Here is a 16,080-nt window from a genome sequence, read left to right as displayed (position 1 = left end):
TGAAGTGCAGTGATCTTATAAATACCTCAGTCTGAATATGATACGAATGTATTGGATATGATTAAATGTTTTTTCCTGTTCACGTTGCCACAAAGATGACATGTGTGTCACTTATGAGGAATAAGATTGAATTTGGGCCACTTTTACCTGATGTAAACACAGCCAATAGGGGTAGGGTTTTGGCCTAAAATAAGTCAAAATAGTCCCCAAATAAAACCCTTTTTTGAGATTTATTATCAACATCATACATAAAAACTCAGAAGATACATGTTGGTTCTCTGGTAGTTTTGGATAGTAAATAAAATGGCTATATTTGTATTGTAGACATTATGATCCCTGGTGCCCATCACCACCACTGTAAAGAAATCCAAGTCAGTAAGTTTCTCTACAAAGAACTATTTCACATCAAACCACTCTGAATGAATTTGTTTACAGCGCAACCAATGAACTATGATAAATGGAGTAAATAGATGGAGGTCCCCTTTAAGTGTTTGGCTCAGATGGGGTGTAAAATTCTAAACATGTAATACTTCATGGTGTCCCAGCCTTCAAGTGGTGTTTAAATCTTTCCTTAAATCTGGCCTGCGTAGCACAACTTGCATCCATTCAGAGTTAGTGGAGAACCTGTTCTGCTAATGATCTGGAGTGTAGAACTGTCCAACCTGACTTTGCTGAACCATACAGTTCTTCTGTTGATGTTTCACTAAGCTATTCTTGTAGGCAAATATCTGTCCACATCTTTCACACCCGAAAGGTTTCTCACGTGTGTGGATCTTCATGTGTGTTTTGAGGTTGGATGACTGATTGAAGGTCTTTCCACACTGGCTGCAGCCATATGGTTTCTCACCCGTGTGAACATTCACATGCTTCCTCAGGTTGCTCTGGTCTGAGAACTGTTTGCCACAGTGGACGCACCTGAAAGGCTTCTCCCCCAAGTGAATGCTGTGATGTTTCTTCAGACTTGAAGACTGACTAAATCTTTTACCGCAGAGTGTACAGTAATAAGGCTTCTCCCCAGTGTGAACTCTCTGGTGTAAAATGAGTGCACTGGTGTTAGGGAAGGGTTTTCCACAGTACTTACACCCAAACCTCTCTTTCATCATGTGCGGGGCAAATCCTGGTTTGAATGAAGGCACCTCAGTTTGAGAAACCATTCCATCAGCTCCAGTCTCTTCACTGTGAGCTAAATGACCATCCACATCAGGAAGAGATGAATTGTTTAAGCTCATCTGTGTTTCAAAATGACAGAGAGTCTCTCCTGTGCCTGGATGTATGTAGTACTCATTCATGGAGGTCCCTACGCTGCAGTCTCGTCCCGGATAGGAGAGGCTGTGGCTGGATGGGTCAAACCGGGTGCTGTCCCATGAAGCATTAGCAGCAGAATGCAGGTCAGCTTCAGGTTCTGCGTCAGAACATCTCTCCTTAGGAGGATTACCTGATCAACAAAGGCAATTTGTTTTAAAAGAATGCATCACAACCAACGACACTTTAAGACTGTTTTTACAGCTAGTTTGTTTCTTAAAATCCACAACAGAGTTTGAGTTTTTTCAATTGGTTTTACACAGCAACATTTAAAGCACACCAATTTATATACATGGGTGCGCTTTGTTCAGAAATCTGGCAGAGATAAAGGAGCTCCATTACTTTTACATTTGCCTCTTCTAGTACCAAAACAGTGATTTTTTTTAATTTTCACTAGCCTACTATTGTATCCATCCATATATTGTTGATATTTCCTGCTTTGTTGCATATAGAAACTTAACATCTACATCTACCACAATCTAAACAATAAAAGTAAACCAGACTTCATCTGCTCTGCGTTCTGATTGACTCAATTGTCAATTTGAAATTTAACCAATAATCATAAGTAAGTCAGAAACTATCCCAAGAATACATTCTACTGTCTATTTGTCAAAATAAAACACATTTCATTGCTATGATTTTATGGTTCTTCTGCCATTATTAGCAGCAGAGATAAATGTCAATAATAAAATAAAAACTAAAATAAAACCTGTCCTGTGGCTTTTGACTCACCCTGTATTAAATAAACCACACACACAATTAATGATGTTTTGGGTATAAATAAATATAAAATTAAATAAAAAGTAAACTGCATGTTTTTGTATTTTTGTTTTACACTATGTTTTGGAAAAACGTTTTCTTTAGTAACACACTTTTTAAGAACATTTTAATTATACTTGGTAAAGCTTTCTTTCGTGCTTAACGAGGTCAGAGAACACTTCCATTTAGAACATTTCCACTTCCTTGATATTCTTGGATCTTCGTCTGTGGACTCTTTAATACAGAGTACAGGTTTTCAATTGGGCTCAGATCTGGAGATTAAAAGGCCCATTTCAAAACACTGATTCTGGGTTCCCGCAACTTTTTCTGTGTGGATTTCGAGTGTTTGGGATATTTATGCTGAAAGGTCCACTCTTAGACAAGTTTCAGCCTTCTGGCCGAGTCAGACAGACTGAGCTAAAATCTCCTGGTATTTAGGGGAATTCATTATGCCATTGATTTTCACAATAGTCCCTGGACCATTAGCAGCAAAACAGCCCCAAAGCTTCAATGATTCATCACCATTTATCAGATGTTTTCATTGTTTGCTGTCTCCTTTTTTCAAACCATGATGATGGTGTTGTTGCACGACTGGAAAGTTGTTGTGTCATCCGACCACTTCACGTGACTCCGTTTGTAGTTCCAATGACGTTTTACAAAGTTCAGCCACTGCATTTCGTGGCTTGCTGTCAAGAAGCTTCTTTTATAGAATTATTCCAAAAACCTTCTGGTCATGGAGGTGGCACCCAAGAGTGGATTTTGAAATTTGAAAACCAGAAGATTCAACTAAGCTGCAGTTCAGAAGCTGTGATCCTTCGATTCTCTTTGCCTCTCTTACAATCCTCCTCCCTGTATGTGGAGGCACACAGGATATTTTCCTGGCAATTTTTTTCCATGCTTTTCATACTTTTTTTTTTTTATTATGCTTAATTGTAATTTCAACTAGCTACAATTTTTTAGAACCATTTCCTACACTGTAAAAATGGCTTGTCAAATTAACCTAAAAACAATCATGTGGTAACAAGTAAATTAACTTTTCTTCAACCTAAATAAATCCTTGAATGAACAGGTCTTTCAATTTCTGTGATTTTTTTTAGTTGAATTAAACCAGTTCAACTGCTTGTTACTACATGAAGTCATTTTTTAGGTTAATCTGACAAGCCATTTTTTTCAACGTGATCCGAGCCTATCCACAACCTTCTGGCTCTGATGAATTGACAGCGCTTTGGTTTTACTTTACTAATGTATGTGTTTCAACTCATATTTATGTTCTATGGAAATATGAAAAGGATGTTAACAACAGTGGACTTCCTGGAGACTAGGAACAATTATTTTAATTAAAAATATTCTTTAAGGGTAGGAAGGATATGTTAGATAAATGATAAGCAATTCCTTCCATTTTAAAAAACAATTGAATCATATGTTTTGTTTATTTTATGATTGTTTTTGCCCCGTTTCTTGAGGTGTGGCAATAATTCTAGAGTTGACTGTTTATTATGATGCACGGCAGAGGATTTTTAATAAGTTACAAATGAACTATGATCTTTAAACTAGTTCTGTTTATTACACAGTTCTAAACTAATTAATATTCATTGCAAGTATACACATGGCTAGACAGGCTGCGTGTCTCACCAGAGAAAATCTCTAGGCTCTTAGCTGTTGTATGTATGAGTTGTGTATGTATGACAAGTATGTAGATGTGAGTTTTCACACAGTTCCACTTATTATTATTACTGTTTATCTGTCTGATCTTTGTCTGCTAGCTCATTCACAACCAAGCAGTCACCTGGATACCACAGCAAAACCCTAGCAAGAACCTGTGACACTGTAACAACCGCCAGAGATACCTTTCAGTCAGCAACACCATAGCAACCACCTGGGATAATATATGAACTGCTTATCAACTTCTTAGCATTCACCTGCAATACAAAAAAAAACCCTAGTATCCCTTTCCAATCCCAAAGCAATCATATAGCAACACCTGGGTATGTGCAGTCTATGCAAATCACTCTGCGCTCTCTTTAAGGAATTATTTTTTTTATTAATATTATTTTGCTTTGATCATGAGATGTGTTGTTTTTAAGAGGCTTTTCATCAGACATACAGTTTACACATAGCACCCATTCAAAGCCTGACTTTTCCAATGGAAATGAAGGACAGAATGGTTAAAAGATGACATGGATAAACGGATAATGATACTGTAGCACCCACTTAACACTCGCATAGCAATCACCAACAATGTCACAACAACCACACAGCAACACCTTGCCCACTACTTGCTGATACCATGGAAAGAAGCAAGAACTGCTACATCTGTTCCCCATCCAGAGTTCACCATAATGCATAACCCTCCACCTCTGCCCTTACCAGAGTCCAGAGTTCTGTCCTGGTGAAGATGGTGAAGCCGGTCGGTGTGATGACATTGGTGCATTCACTAATGTTATAAATCGAATAACAATAGTGTTACGCATCGCAAAGCAAAGTGAAGATGTTGCTGTACGGTTGCTTGGGTGTTTATTTGTTGATACACTGTACCTGATGGAATTTCCTACTGGCTTTCTTTGGTATTCCAGGATTGCTAGGGGGTTGCTTTGGGGTTTCATGAAGTTGCCCAGGGACTTTAGCTCAGTCAGTCATTCTCACTACAGTCTACATCCCACCTCAGGCAGAAAAGTCACGTGCATTGGAGGTTTTGTACGAGACCATTAACGGACTTGAGAACATTCACCCTGAAGCTGCTTTTATTGTGGTTGAGGATTTAAACAGGGCAAACTTGAAGGTTCTGCCCAGATACTACCAGCACATTAAATTTCCTACCTGAGGAGAACAGACCACTGCTACACCACAACCAAGGACAATTACAAACCCCTCCCCAGCCCTGCCTTCAGCAAAGTTGACCTCACCTCTATTCTTCTTCAGCCCGCATACAAACAAAGACTTAAACAGGCAAAACCGGTTCTCAAATCAGTCCATCAATGGAGTGCAGAGGCCATCTTCATAATTCAGGACTGCTTTGAACCCACAGACTGTTCCGTGTTCCATGATGTGGCTGGCACAGACATCAATGAATATACAGACTCCATCACAAGGTACATCAGCAACATTGTACCAAAAATCATTGTCAGATCATTTCCCAACCAGAAACCCGGAATAAATGGTGAGGTTCAAGCCAAACTAACAACTCTGGTGATCTGGCTAGATACAAGAAGGCCACATACGACCTTCAAAGGACCATTAAGCTGGCCAAAAGGGGCGACATGGACAGAGTGGAATCTAACTATCTTGGCTCTGATCTCAGACGTATGTGGAGTGGCCTGCGCACCATCACTGACTACAAAGTTGGTTTGATCTGTAATAGGGGCTCTTCCTCCTCACCTGCAGATGAACTCATTATGCTCGTTTTGAGGGAACTAATACCTCACCTGCTGAGAAACTCCCAGTAGATGAGGAGAGCTGCACTCTAGCCATTCCCCTGTCTGAGGTGGTGAGATCCTTCAGGGCAGTTAACCCACGCAAGGCACCAGTCCCCACAGCCGGGTACTTAAAGCATGTGCCAACCAGCTGGCTGAGGTTTTCACTGATGTGTTTAACCCAAGTGCTTTAAGGAAGCCACAATTGTTCCAGTCCCCAAGAAATCGTCTGTCACCTGCCTGAATGACCACTGCCCTGTTGCACTAACATCTACGTTATGAAGTGCTTCGAGCGGCTGGTCGCTTCCAGCCACCATGTACCCTCACTAATTTGCATACCGTTCCAACAGATCCACAGACGACGCCATTGCACTAATGATACACACTGCTCTCACACACCTGGACAGAAAGAACACACACTGTTCATAGATTACAGCTTAGCATTCAACACAATCATCCCTGCCAAACTCATTCCTAAGCTCAAAGACTTGGGTTTGAACTCTCATCTGTGGTGAAAGTTGGGAAAAGCGTCTCCTCCACACTGACTCTGAGCACAGGGGCTCCCCAGGGATGTGTGCTCAGCCCCATCCTGTACTCCCTGTATACACATGACTGTGCAGCCAAACACACGTCTAACATGACACCACCATCCTGGGCCTCATCACTGATGGAGATGAAACAGCCCACAGAGACGAGGTCAGCGCTCTGTCAGAGTGGTGCCATGACAACAGTCTCTGTCTCAACATCGGCCCTCATGGGCTGCATCACTGTCTGGTACAGCAGCTGCACCGCCTGCGACAACAAGGCTCTTAGAGGAGCGGTGAAGACGGCAGAAGCCATCATAGGCAACAAACTACCAGCCTTACAGGATGTCTACCCGTCCTGCTGCCTCAGGAAGATCAAAGAGATCCAGTCAGACAGCGTCACCCAGCACACGGCCTGTTCACCATCCTGCCATCAGGCCGGAGATTCCGCAGCATCCAGGCTGGAACAACCCGGCTAATGAACAGGCTCTACCCACAGGCTGTCAGGCTTCTGAACCAGCTGTGAAGCTGTGGGTCCCCAGTTACCACTTCACTCAGTCACTCTATCAGCATTATTATTATTATTATTATTATTATTATTATTATTATATCACATCATCTCTGCTATGGACATCAACACCTTAACATTGTCACTTTAAAGATATAAACAATAACACAGTCACTTAAGCCACTTTAAAATGTATAATGTCTCTATATTTTGTGTATATTTAATATATTTCAATTAGTTTTTTATATTTTCCTTGTACTTAGTTACTGTCTGTAGAGTGATTATCTGAGCCTCACCACCAGCATTTCAATGCGTAAATGTCCTGCTATGTGCAACTGACAAAGAAAGATTCCATGACAACCACCTAGAAGCACCTTAGGAATGAACTGAAATCAGCAACCAGGGATACAACAGCAACCACCTAGCAACAAAGGATTCTAGAGCAGCCATGTAGCTGCATCCTAGTAACTATCAGAGATAGCATAGCAAACACCTAACGTCACCCTAGCAACCACTAGATATACCTCAGCAACCACCTAGCAAAATGCTAGCAACCACCTTGAGCACCATATCAACAGACAGCAACATCTTAGCAATCATCTACTAGGAAATCTGAGATCCAGGGCTGTAAGGTTACCGGGACGCCTCCAGTCAGAACACTATGGTGCAGCAGTAAAAGCTGATCACAACAGAAGTGTTCACCCAGAAGCTCTTCTGCTCAGGAAGAAAAGCGTTTTTGAGGATGCTGCTGGTGTTCAGGTACCAAGAGAGTGCGTCTGGGAGCAGCACACCCAGGAATCTGAAACTTCTGAAAATTTCAACATGCGAGACATTGAGGCTGATGGGAGTGTAACCCAGGCAATAGCTATAAATAATTAAACTGCAATTATTGAATCTGTACAGAAAATACTGCACATTTCACTCAGCAGAGAAAGTGGGGAGTTTACTCTACCAGAGCTTGTAAAGGCTCCATTATTACTCAGTTTTAAAAGTGAATAACACCTTATTTGTATGTTTTATATTTTTATTTATTCATTTATTTATTTTTACTGCCGCGAGTCACTTTGAAGCAAGGTGAAGCTCAAACGCACACTGGCGTTCACTTTCAATTCATTTACATAAAGTAAATTAAGAGGAATCCATGCAGTTAAACTAGCAGAGAGAATTAACACAAGCAGGGTTTTTGTCTCTCTCTGTCTCTCTCTCTCTCTCTCTGTCTCTCTCTGTCTCTCTCTGTCTCTCTGTCTCTCTGTCTCTCTGAAACTGACGGTCCACCCGCCTGCACACTTCTTAAACATGAACCCCAGTTTATCAACTTATTTTAAGTTCTTTAAGGGTTAACTGATCCTCTCTAATTCTCTGTCAGTTCTTTTACCAAAACAGTGATTATTGCCTTTTACTCATCGCCATCAAGATACTTCTCACTGACAATGTCCTATGACGTCGTCCTTTCACCCAGGCCTAGTACGATCCTTTCTGCGTTTCCTTAAGTCTACAAGCTCTTCGCTTTTGGTGACATTCAGGGCTGTATTACTGCTGTCACACCAAACACCTCCTGAGTCCAATCACAGCGGCGTCATCTGGAAATTTAATTCATTTAGCAGCCATCCAACGACACCCTACCAACCACCTTGTATGCCACAGCAATCACATAACACCCTAGCAGCCAACAAGAAAAACATTAGCAACTACTTGGGACAGCATAGCAACTGCCTAGCCACACCCTAGCAACAAACAGAAGACACTACAGCAACCACGCAGTAACACCCTGGCTGCATGAACAACACTAGCAATACTGCAGTGCAACCAGGAATGTCTGCAGTTTACAGTGTTATACAAAGGGTTAGGCACTTAACTGAAAACAATGGAAACAACAGGCTGAATTTAGCAAAAGATGTATTCAAAATGCAGCCATGATGGGTAGTTAGATAAATATATACACAATATAGAGAGACATATAGAAAATTACCATTGATTCCCTGCAAGTCTCTGCCATCTTCTGCAGCATGCTGCTCCACATCTTCTTCTTTGAGGAAATCATGTCCTTCATCACACTGAAATGTCACAAGACAGAGATAAGAATAAGTGTCTATACAGAACCAGCAGCTCAGACCAAGGCACTGGTTTGAAAGTGTGACATTCGGGTGTAATGCTGTGATGAGGATCTCAATAACACTACAACCAATCAGGAGTTTAACGAGCTTTCACAGAGACAGCACAGCGGTTCCTTTCCATCAAACAAAGCAATGCAACCCGACTGAAAACATTTGGCAAATGGGACTGAAGAATTTTCAAGCACAACGAACAACAAACCACAAACAGCGAGCTCAGGTTTTTTCACTCAGTGATAAATATTACAGTGTATTATTATTCAGACAGTTGAGAGCTGGGGAAGCTGACAGACTCCAAAGCCTTTATAGGGGCAAATGTGTAATGAGAACTAATGATTGCTAAATTTCCTTCGGGTTCAATAAACTGTCTGTCTGTCTGTCTGTCTGTCTGTCTGTCTGTCTGTCTAACATTTTTTTCTTTCATACTGTGACATATTTGGGAGTGTAACATGGTATCAGGGAGGGTCTTTGATCTAGCTAAGCATTTTCTTTAAATTCCAGGTGGGCGTAATGGGAGAAACCTAATATAACTGGTGATTGTGCACACCTGTCAGATTTATCTTTATTATTTCAGGGCCTCTTATTGATGCCTAAGTGGGAAATCCAGTTGTGGAAGATCTGAGTTTGTACAGTAGCATAAAGACATGAAACATTATACAGACAAACTGCAGACCGTGTGTGTGTATGTATTGACTGAACAGTCAACTGATGTGTTGTCTGGTGTCAAATGGGGCCTAAAACATCCACTGACCTCTTGTTGACACATCTGGACGGTGTTCTGCGGCAGGAAGTTCTCTCTGTCCTCAGAACCACTGTACTGTTTTTTTTCTTTATTTAGAGAAAAAAAAGTGATTAGCAAAAAAGCAGACAACATGAACCTCGAGCATTCCCAACAGAACATAAAATATATATCCAGAATATAAAAAACGGAATTAGCCTTTCCAATATTTCTTCATTGAAAACGATTACGATTTAAAATGTGATATTTTCACACATTCACACTACACTTAAGATGAGCAGCTAAAACTAGTCTATCACAATCAAAGCAGAAACACTCCTGCATCTTAGAGCTAGAGTTATTCAGCTAACGTGAAATCATCAGTGCGTGTCATTTACGGATAAATCTGTTACAACACTGGACTGGATTCGTCCTTTATTACCCGCTAATATTCTATTCAGCGTTTTCTGCTGATTTTCATCTTCACCCTATATCAATACCCATTAGTACCGGTATGTCATCTTTAATCTTAACGTATAGGAATCATTTTTTATTCATTACTAACTAATTCAGACAAATGTCCCAATAATTCTGCTTACCCAAACTGGAGAGGGGAATGTTTAGACACAGAAAGTGCTATAAATTCCAGAATGAGAAAACACATAGGCCTAAAAATACTCAGAGATTAAAATGGGCATTCTGTAATGTTGCACTATTCATGTTTATCCTCAATTCACAGAACAAGAAAAAACTAAACTGACTTTATTATGCAAATATTTACGAAAACGGTGCATTCTAGCAGAAAAGGTACAATAGTGGTTTTTTTCTAACACACTGGAAGCAGAAGTCATAATCTAATGCTGAAAAATATTAACGTGGAAAAACTACTGCTCAGTCAAAATGATTTTATATTCAATAATAATTTATAAAAGGCACGTTTAATTCATAAATATTTTACTTAATGTTTCAAGTACTTTGTCTAATTACCTATGTAGAATTATTCTCTGAACTTTTCTGCATTGATCTGCAACCTAATGAGTTTTATTATATTGAAAACATTGATTCCCAACTTTTGCATGGGAACCTATTTACTGGCTAATCTTCTGAAATAAGGTCAAAATTAACCGTTTCTATCTGATTCTTCAGAAATCTGCAGTAAAGTTACTAAAGGCTTTACTGTTAACAGTAAATGGACAAAGCCAGAACTTTATATTTAAAATTTATTCACAATGTTTTCCAGATGGCGACTGAAATAGAAAATAAAAGAAAAAACCATCAAGTTTTATCGAGCCACTGACACCAATGCAACTTTTTAAAGAAATATCCCGCATCACTGCGCACGGCACATATTACAGTATCTGTATTAACAGTTTGTTACAACATCCCACCCATTTGACAGCCCTACCGATCATTAAATACAGAAGCCAAACTTCCAGACGGGACAAGAGTGCATCTGTTCAGTCCAATAAACGCGGAGATCATTTTCATATGAAAAAGCACTCCAGGCAGCCTGGTATCTGGGTGGGACCCAAAATGACCCAAAATTTTTGCATGCTGTCCAATAAGCGTTGATCTTTGCTCCACTAAAACAGCGCACATTTGATCTGCCATTACCTCTCAGTGTAGCAGAGCTTCAGTAGGACTTCTACTCAGTTCCACACGCATTCATGCAGCTCACGTTAAATAAACAGTGCAAACAGAGCAGTGATAGAGTAGATATTTCAGCGCCATGTTATGATGAAACTTTGGAGGAAGACTTCTCGTGTAGTCTTATAGGAATCGCCACTGTGGACACATAATATATGACAAATAACGCCGCATTCAAATTTAGAGAGGAAAAGAAACCTACGTTCATCTCCCAGGCTCTGTTCCAGCTCAGAGTCTTTCCTTCTTGTGTTGTCTACTCTCTCTTCCTTAATGATGAGAACATCGGGCTCTGCATCCTCCACGCTCTCTACTAAAGGTTGCTGAAAGGCACAAACTGATTTTAGGTACATGACATGCACAAGAATCAGAAGAATCAATGACGATATTCACTCCATCTACTGGACATGACTACAAGACATCCACTGATAAGGGAACTGTGGGCCGATGTCGATATTCAGTCATTTTTGTGTATTACGGCTGAATTGGTTTGGTTTACTGACAGAGAAACATAGCATCATCTTCAAATATCAGACAAGTCTAAACATTATCAAAGGCAATATTTTAACATATCTGCCAATATCAATATGATTCCATCATCCCACACAGTTACATTTTTCCTGAAGGTGCTAAGACGGGCAGTCAGGATGTTTAAATCTTTGTTTTTCCGATTCATCCACTGTATTAATGCATGTTTAAGACCTGGATTCCATCACTAAAAATGACATAAAATTAAAAATAGTGACGCTGACGGTGAAATCGGATATAATGCACTTTCAAGCAATTAGACCAGTAGCAAATCAAAATAACACACACAAAGGCTTTCTACATCTATGAGCTGGTGGGCAGGCATAACACACCTCCTGCGTAGAAGATGGAGCTAAAGCCTCTGGTACTCTGGGAGTCTCCACACCTTCACTGGAGTGCTGGTTATCCAAAGGTCTAATCTTTACGCGGACCATTCGCCCTGCACAGACATACACAAACACACAGCAGCTTAATAAATACACAGTTAACGGCCACACGTATTTCTGAGTTTGTAAGGCTCGGTAAAAGAGTTCAGTTTTTACTGAGGTATAACTATAAATCAATTACCTTTAAAAGCTCTGTGTCTAATAGCTAAATAAGATTGCTCTTCTTCATCCATATCATATTTACAGGAGATGCCAACATGTAAAAGGTTCACAGTAACGCAGTGGCTCATGTTTGCTGTTGATAATCTCCAATATTAATTGTTTACTTTCACATAGCTTGAGTTTGTCTGAAGTTTTGGGCATCATTATGTCAGTGTGCTGCTTCCTTCTTTCAAGCTTGTGTAATTGGGTTTTGTTTAACTCTGTTTTGTACACAGGAACAACTGTGACTAATAATAAAACTATATTTATAATAATTATTATATTTTTTAATATTTTCAATAAACTTTTCAAAACAAAGCTGACAACTGTAGCTGGGGGAAAATGTGATTAATGGATTAATAATCAGTCAATCTAATTAATATGTATTACGTTATACTACCGTACAACCACGCTTCCAAAGAAGTTGGGCCGCTGTGCAAAAGGTAAATAAAACAAAATGCAATGCTGTGCAGATCATGTAAACCCCAGGATTTAACTGACCATAGTTCAAAAACAACATATCAAATGTTGAAACTGAGAAGAATATTTGCCCATTTTGGGTTTGATGCCAACATCACGTTCCAAAACATTTGGGACAGGGGCAACAAAATGCTGGTAAAGTTGTGAAATGCAAAAAAACACCTGGTGGTTGATTGGCAACAGGTCAGTAACATGATTGAATATATAGAAAAACATCTCAGAAAGAGTCTTCCAGGCGTAAAGAGGGGGGGGGTTCACTGCATGATCTAACAGTGCAACAATTCAAAAATATCACTTCTGAACATAAAACAGCAAAGAGCTTCTGCTTTTCATCGTCTACGGTGCAGAATATCATTAAAGACTCAGAGAATCTGGAGAAATCTCTGTCTGTGAGGGACGAGGCTGAACACCAGTATCTGCTGGCCGTGAACTTTGGGCCCTCAGGCAGCACTGCATTAAAAACAGACATGATTCTGTAGTGGAAATCACTGCATGGGCTCAGAAACACTTCTGAAAACCACTGTCTGTGAACACAGTTCATCACTGCATCCACAAACGCTGTTAAACTCTAAAACACAAAGAAGAACCCAAATATAAACAGGATCCAGAAACGCTGCCACCTTCTCTGGGCCCGAGCTCATTTAAATGGACTGAGGGGAAGTAGAAGTGTGTCTTGTGGTCCCACAAATCAAAACTTAAGTTTAACGCTGTGTCCCAAAGACCACTCAGCTTGTTATCAGTTTTTCTGGAGCAGTAAGCTATATTAAAGGGAAAGGCATCTTTTGCCATGTCTAGGGGCAGCACGAAGGGAAGTTTACCTTTACATCAGTTTGGGGCAGTCGTGGGCTGGAGGTCAGGGAACCAGCCCTGTGACCAGAAGGTTTGATCCCCTCGGCTGACGGTCCATGACTGAAGAGCCCTTGGGCAAGACACCTAACCCCCAACTGCTCCCCGGGCGCCGTGGATAGGGCTGCCCACTGCCCCCTAGTGTGCATGTATGTGGGTGTTTCACTGCACAGATGGGTTAAATGTGGAAATTCCACAGTGACCAATGGTTCTAAATACTAATCCCAAAGTTTTCCTGTCAAAACTCTGATGTATTACTCTGGGTGTTTTTTTTAATAGTCACTTTTATTGTACAAGGTGGTATGAATGCATTGATTATTAATATCCAATGATAAAAAAATCCAACACATTCGACTAACGTCCCGATTAATCGGACAGCCGCTCAGTAAAGGGGTCGAGATTGGATTCAGCCCCACATTTGCTCAGACTAGAAACTAAGGTGGGGCGTTTCACCAAGATGCCCTGCACATCACTGAAAGCCCTGCGGGGCAGTTTACCACCCTATAGTTTATTATAGTTTATTATAAGACATTATATAGATATTATATGTTACTAAACACAGGAATATTTTGCAGGGGAGAAGCGAGTCTACAGTCCAGCAGACGTCGTTATTATACACGTTAAAGAGCTGAAGAGACTTTTAAATAATAAAAATATCCTGATTATTCTTACCGGACACTTTCGCGTCGGGACTTTTCAGTTTATGGGCTCTTTTATAGAACGCCTCGCGGATTTCGATCATCTTCAGCTTTCGTTTGAGGACATTGTTCTCCTTCTGGCTCTTCAGTATCTCCATCTGTAGGTGGCTGTAGTTCATCTCCACCAGCTTGCAGATCTCCGCCACGGCGGCGTTGGCGAACACCTCCATGACGGAGGCGATCTGCGTCTGAAAGCCCACGACACTCGCCATGATCCTGCGGCAGGGCTTATCGACCGACTCCCTGACTCGCCGAGGGCGGACTTAGCGCGGACTGGAGGGCGCGGTGATGCGAGAAACAGCCGAGCGGCTTAAATTCACAACAAAACCCTGAAAACCTGAACAAGCTGCCGCTTTCAAACCAGGTAACGATGCTAACATCCCACTTCCGCCTGGATATTCTTCAAAATAAAAGCCCTCTGCCCTCCGCAGCGCTGGCGGAGCCGGTTCGTGAGGAGCCTGGCCGCTCCCTGTTCCTCAGAAACAGCGCTGCAGATCCCCGTGCTGTACATTGGAGCGATCATCCTGTGGGGGATCTTCTGTATCTGCTCGACTTTATCCCTCTTTACCTACAGTACCCTCCCTATATGCTGGTAATCAGGTGGTTCTTAATACGCTCAAGATCTGGAATCAGTTTAGACGGCGCTGTGAACTTCTAGCTGCATCTTGCTTGGGTCTATCTATCTATCTATCTATCTATCTATCTATCTATCTATCTATCTATCTATCTATCTGTCTGTCTGTCTGTCTGTCTGTCTGTCTGTCTGTCTATCTATCTATCTATCTATCTGTCTGTCTGTCTGTCTGTCTGTCTATCTGTCTATCTATCTATCTATCTATCTATCTATCTATCTGTCTGTCTGTCTGTCTGTCTGTCTATCTATCTATCTATCTATCTATCTATCTATCTATCTATCTATCTGTCTGTCTGTCTGTCTGTCTGTCTGTCTGTATCTGTCTGTCTGTATCTATCTATCTGTCTGTCTGTCTGTCTGTATATCCATCTGTCTGTCTGTCTATCTATCTATCTATCTATCTATCTGTCTGTCTGTCTGTCTGTCTGTCTGTCTATCTATCTATCTGTCTGTCTGTATCTATATATCTGTCTGTCTATCTATCTATCTATCTATCTATCTATCTATCTATCTGTCTATCTGTCTATCTATCTATCTATCTATCTATCTATCTATCTATCTATCTGTCTATCTATCTATCTGTCTGTCTGTCTGTCTGTCTGTCTATCTATCTATCTATCTAAGATAAGATAAGAGAGACTTTTATTATCCCACTGGGGGAAATTTGCATTGTTACAGCAGATAAACAGCAGTAAGTAGACAAAGATAAAAAATAAATACAAAATAAATAAACAAGGCGTCTGTTAGCAGAACAATATAAACAATAAAAATAGAATTAAGAAACTACAAATGTCCAGTTCGCACACGCAGTTGTGTGGATATCACACAGAAACTGTAGATACTGCACAGTAATAATTACAGATGTTGCCCAGAACGTGTGTGTGTGTGTGTGTGTGTGTGTGTGTGTGTGTGTGTGTGTGTGTGTGTGTGTGTTGCCCTCGTGCCGTTCTGTCAGCAGCAGGTATCGCACAGTAATCAGAGGTAGGGTGAGGTATGGATCTATGTGGTGAGCTCGTGATGGAGTGCACTATGATAGAGTGAGGTGTGAGTCCATAGTGTGTTCATGACGGAGAGTGTCTGAGTCTCTGCTTGGGGAGACTCATCACATTCACCATCACACCATCACAATTATTTCACAGCTGTGTGACATCATCTTGGCTTTTAGCAACCACTCAGCTGCTAACCTTCAGCGCACATAGCAGAGGGAATCGGGGATACCTGGGAACAGGCCACCTACGGAGTCCTGGGAACAGGCCATGGAAAGGATACGGTCTACCAGCTCTTGTGCTTGTCTGGGGGTCCAGTTTAAGGTCTTGTACAGGGCTCGTTTC

General features: G+C 40.9%; 1 protein-coding gene across 1 annotated transcript; it reads right to left on the bottom strand.

The window, feature by feature from the left end:
- Positions 1–211: 211 nt before the first annotated feature.
- Positions 212–14,681, bottom strand: si:dkey-56e3.3 (zinc finger protein 235). Its single transcript, XM_017722817.2, has 6 exons — positions 14,090–14,681; positions 11,837–11,943; positions 11,182–11,299; positions 9,366–9,442; positions 8,473–8,557; positions 212–1,435 (listed from the first exon to the last, which is right to left on the bottom strand). The coding sequence occupies exons 1-6, from the start codon at positions 14,325–14,327 to the stop codon at positions 633–635; spliced, it is 1,428 nt and encodes a 475-aa protein (XP_017578306.1). The 5' UTR covers positions 14,328–14,681; the 3' UTR covers positions 212–632.
- Between the last annotated feature and the right edge of the window lie 1,399 nt (positions 14,682–16,080).

The sequence above is a fragment of the Pygocentrus nattereri genome, chromosome 5, assembly GCF_015220715.1.
Source record: "Pygocentrus nattereri isolate fPygNat1 chromosome 5, fPygNat1.pri, whole genome shotgun sequence".
Classification (NCBI taxonomy): domain Eukaryota; kingdom Metazoa; phylum Chordata; class Actinopteri; order Characiformes; family Serrasalmidae; genus Pygocentrus; species Pygocentrus nattereri.
This window is presented reverse-complemented; position numbering and strand designations above follow the sequence as displayed.

What these genes read in the sequence shown, in the direction of transcription:
- si:dkey-56e3.3 (XM_017722817.2), bottom strand. Translation starts at nt 14,327, where the DNA reads ATGGCGAGTGTCGTGGGCTTTCAGACGCAGATCGCCTCCGTCATGGAG. An exon ending in CTCCATCTTCTACGCAGGAG is followed by an intron (nt 11,300 to 11,836) that starts GTGTGTTATGCC and finishes TGTGCCTTTCAG; the next exon opens with CAACCTTTAGTAGAGAGCGT. An exon ending in ACAGAGCCTGGGAGATGAAC is followed by an intron (nt 9,443 to 11,181) that starts GTAGGTTTCTTT and finishes CTCTAAATAAAG; the next exon opens with AAAAAAAACAGTACAGTGGT.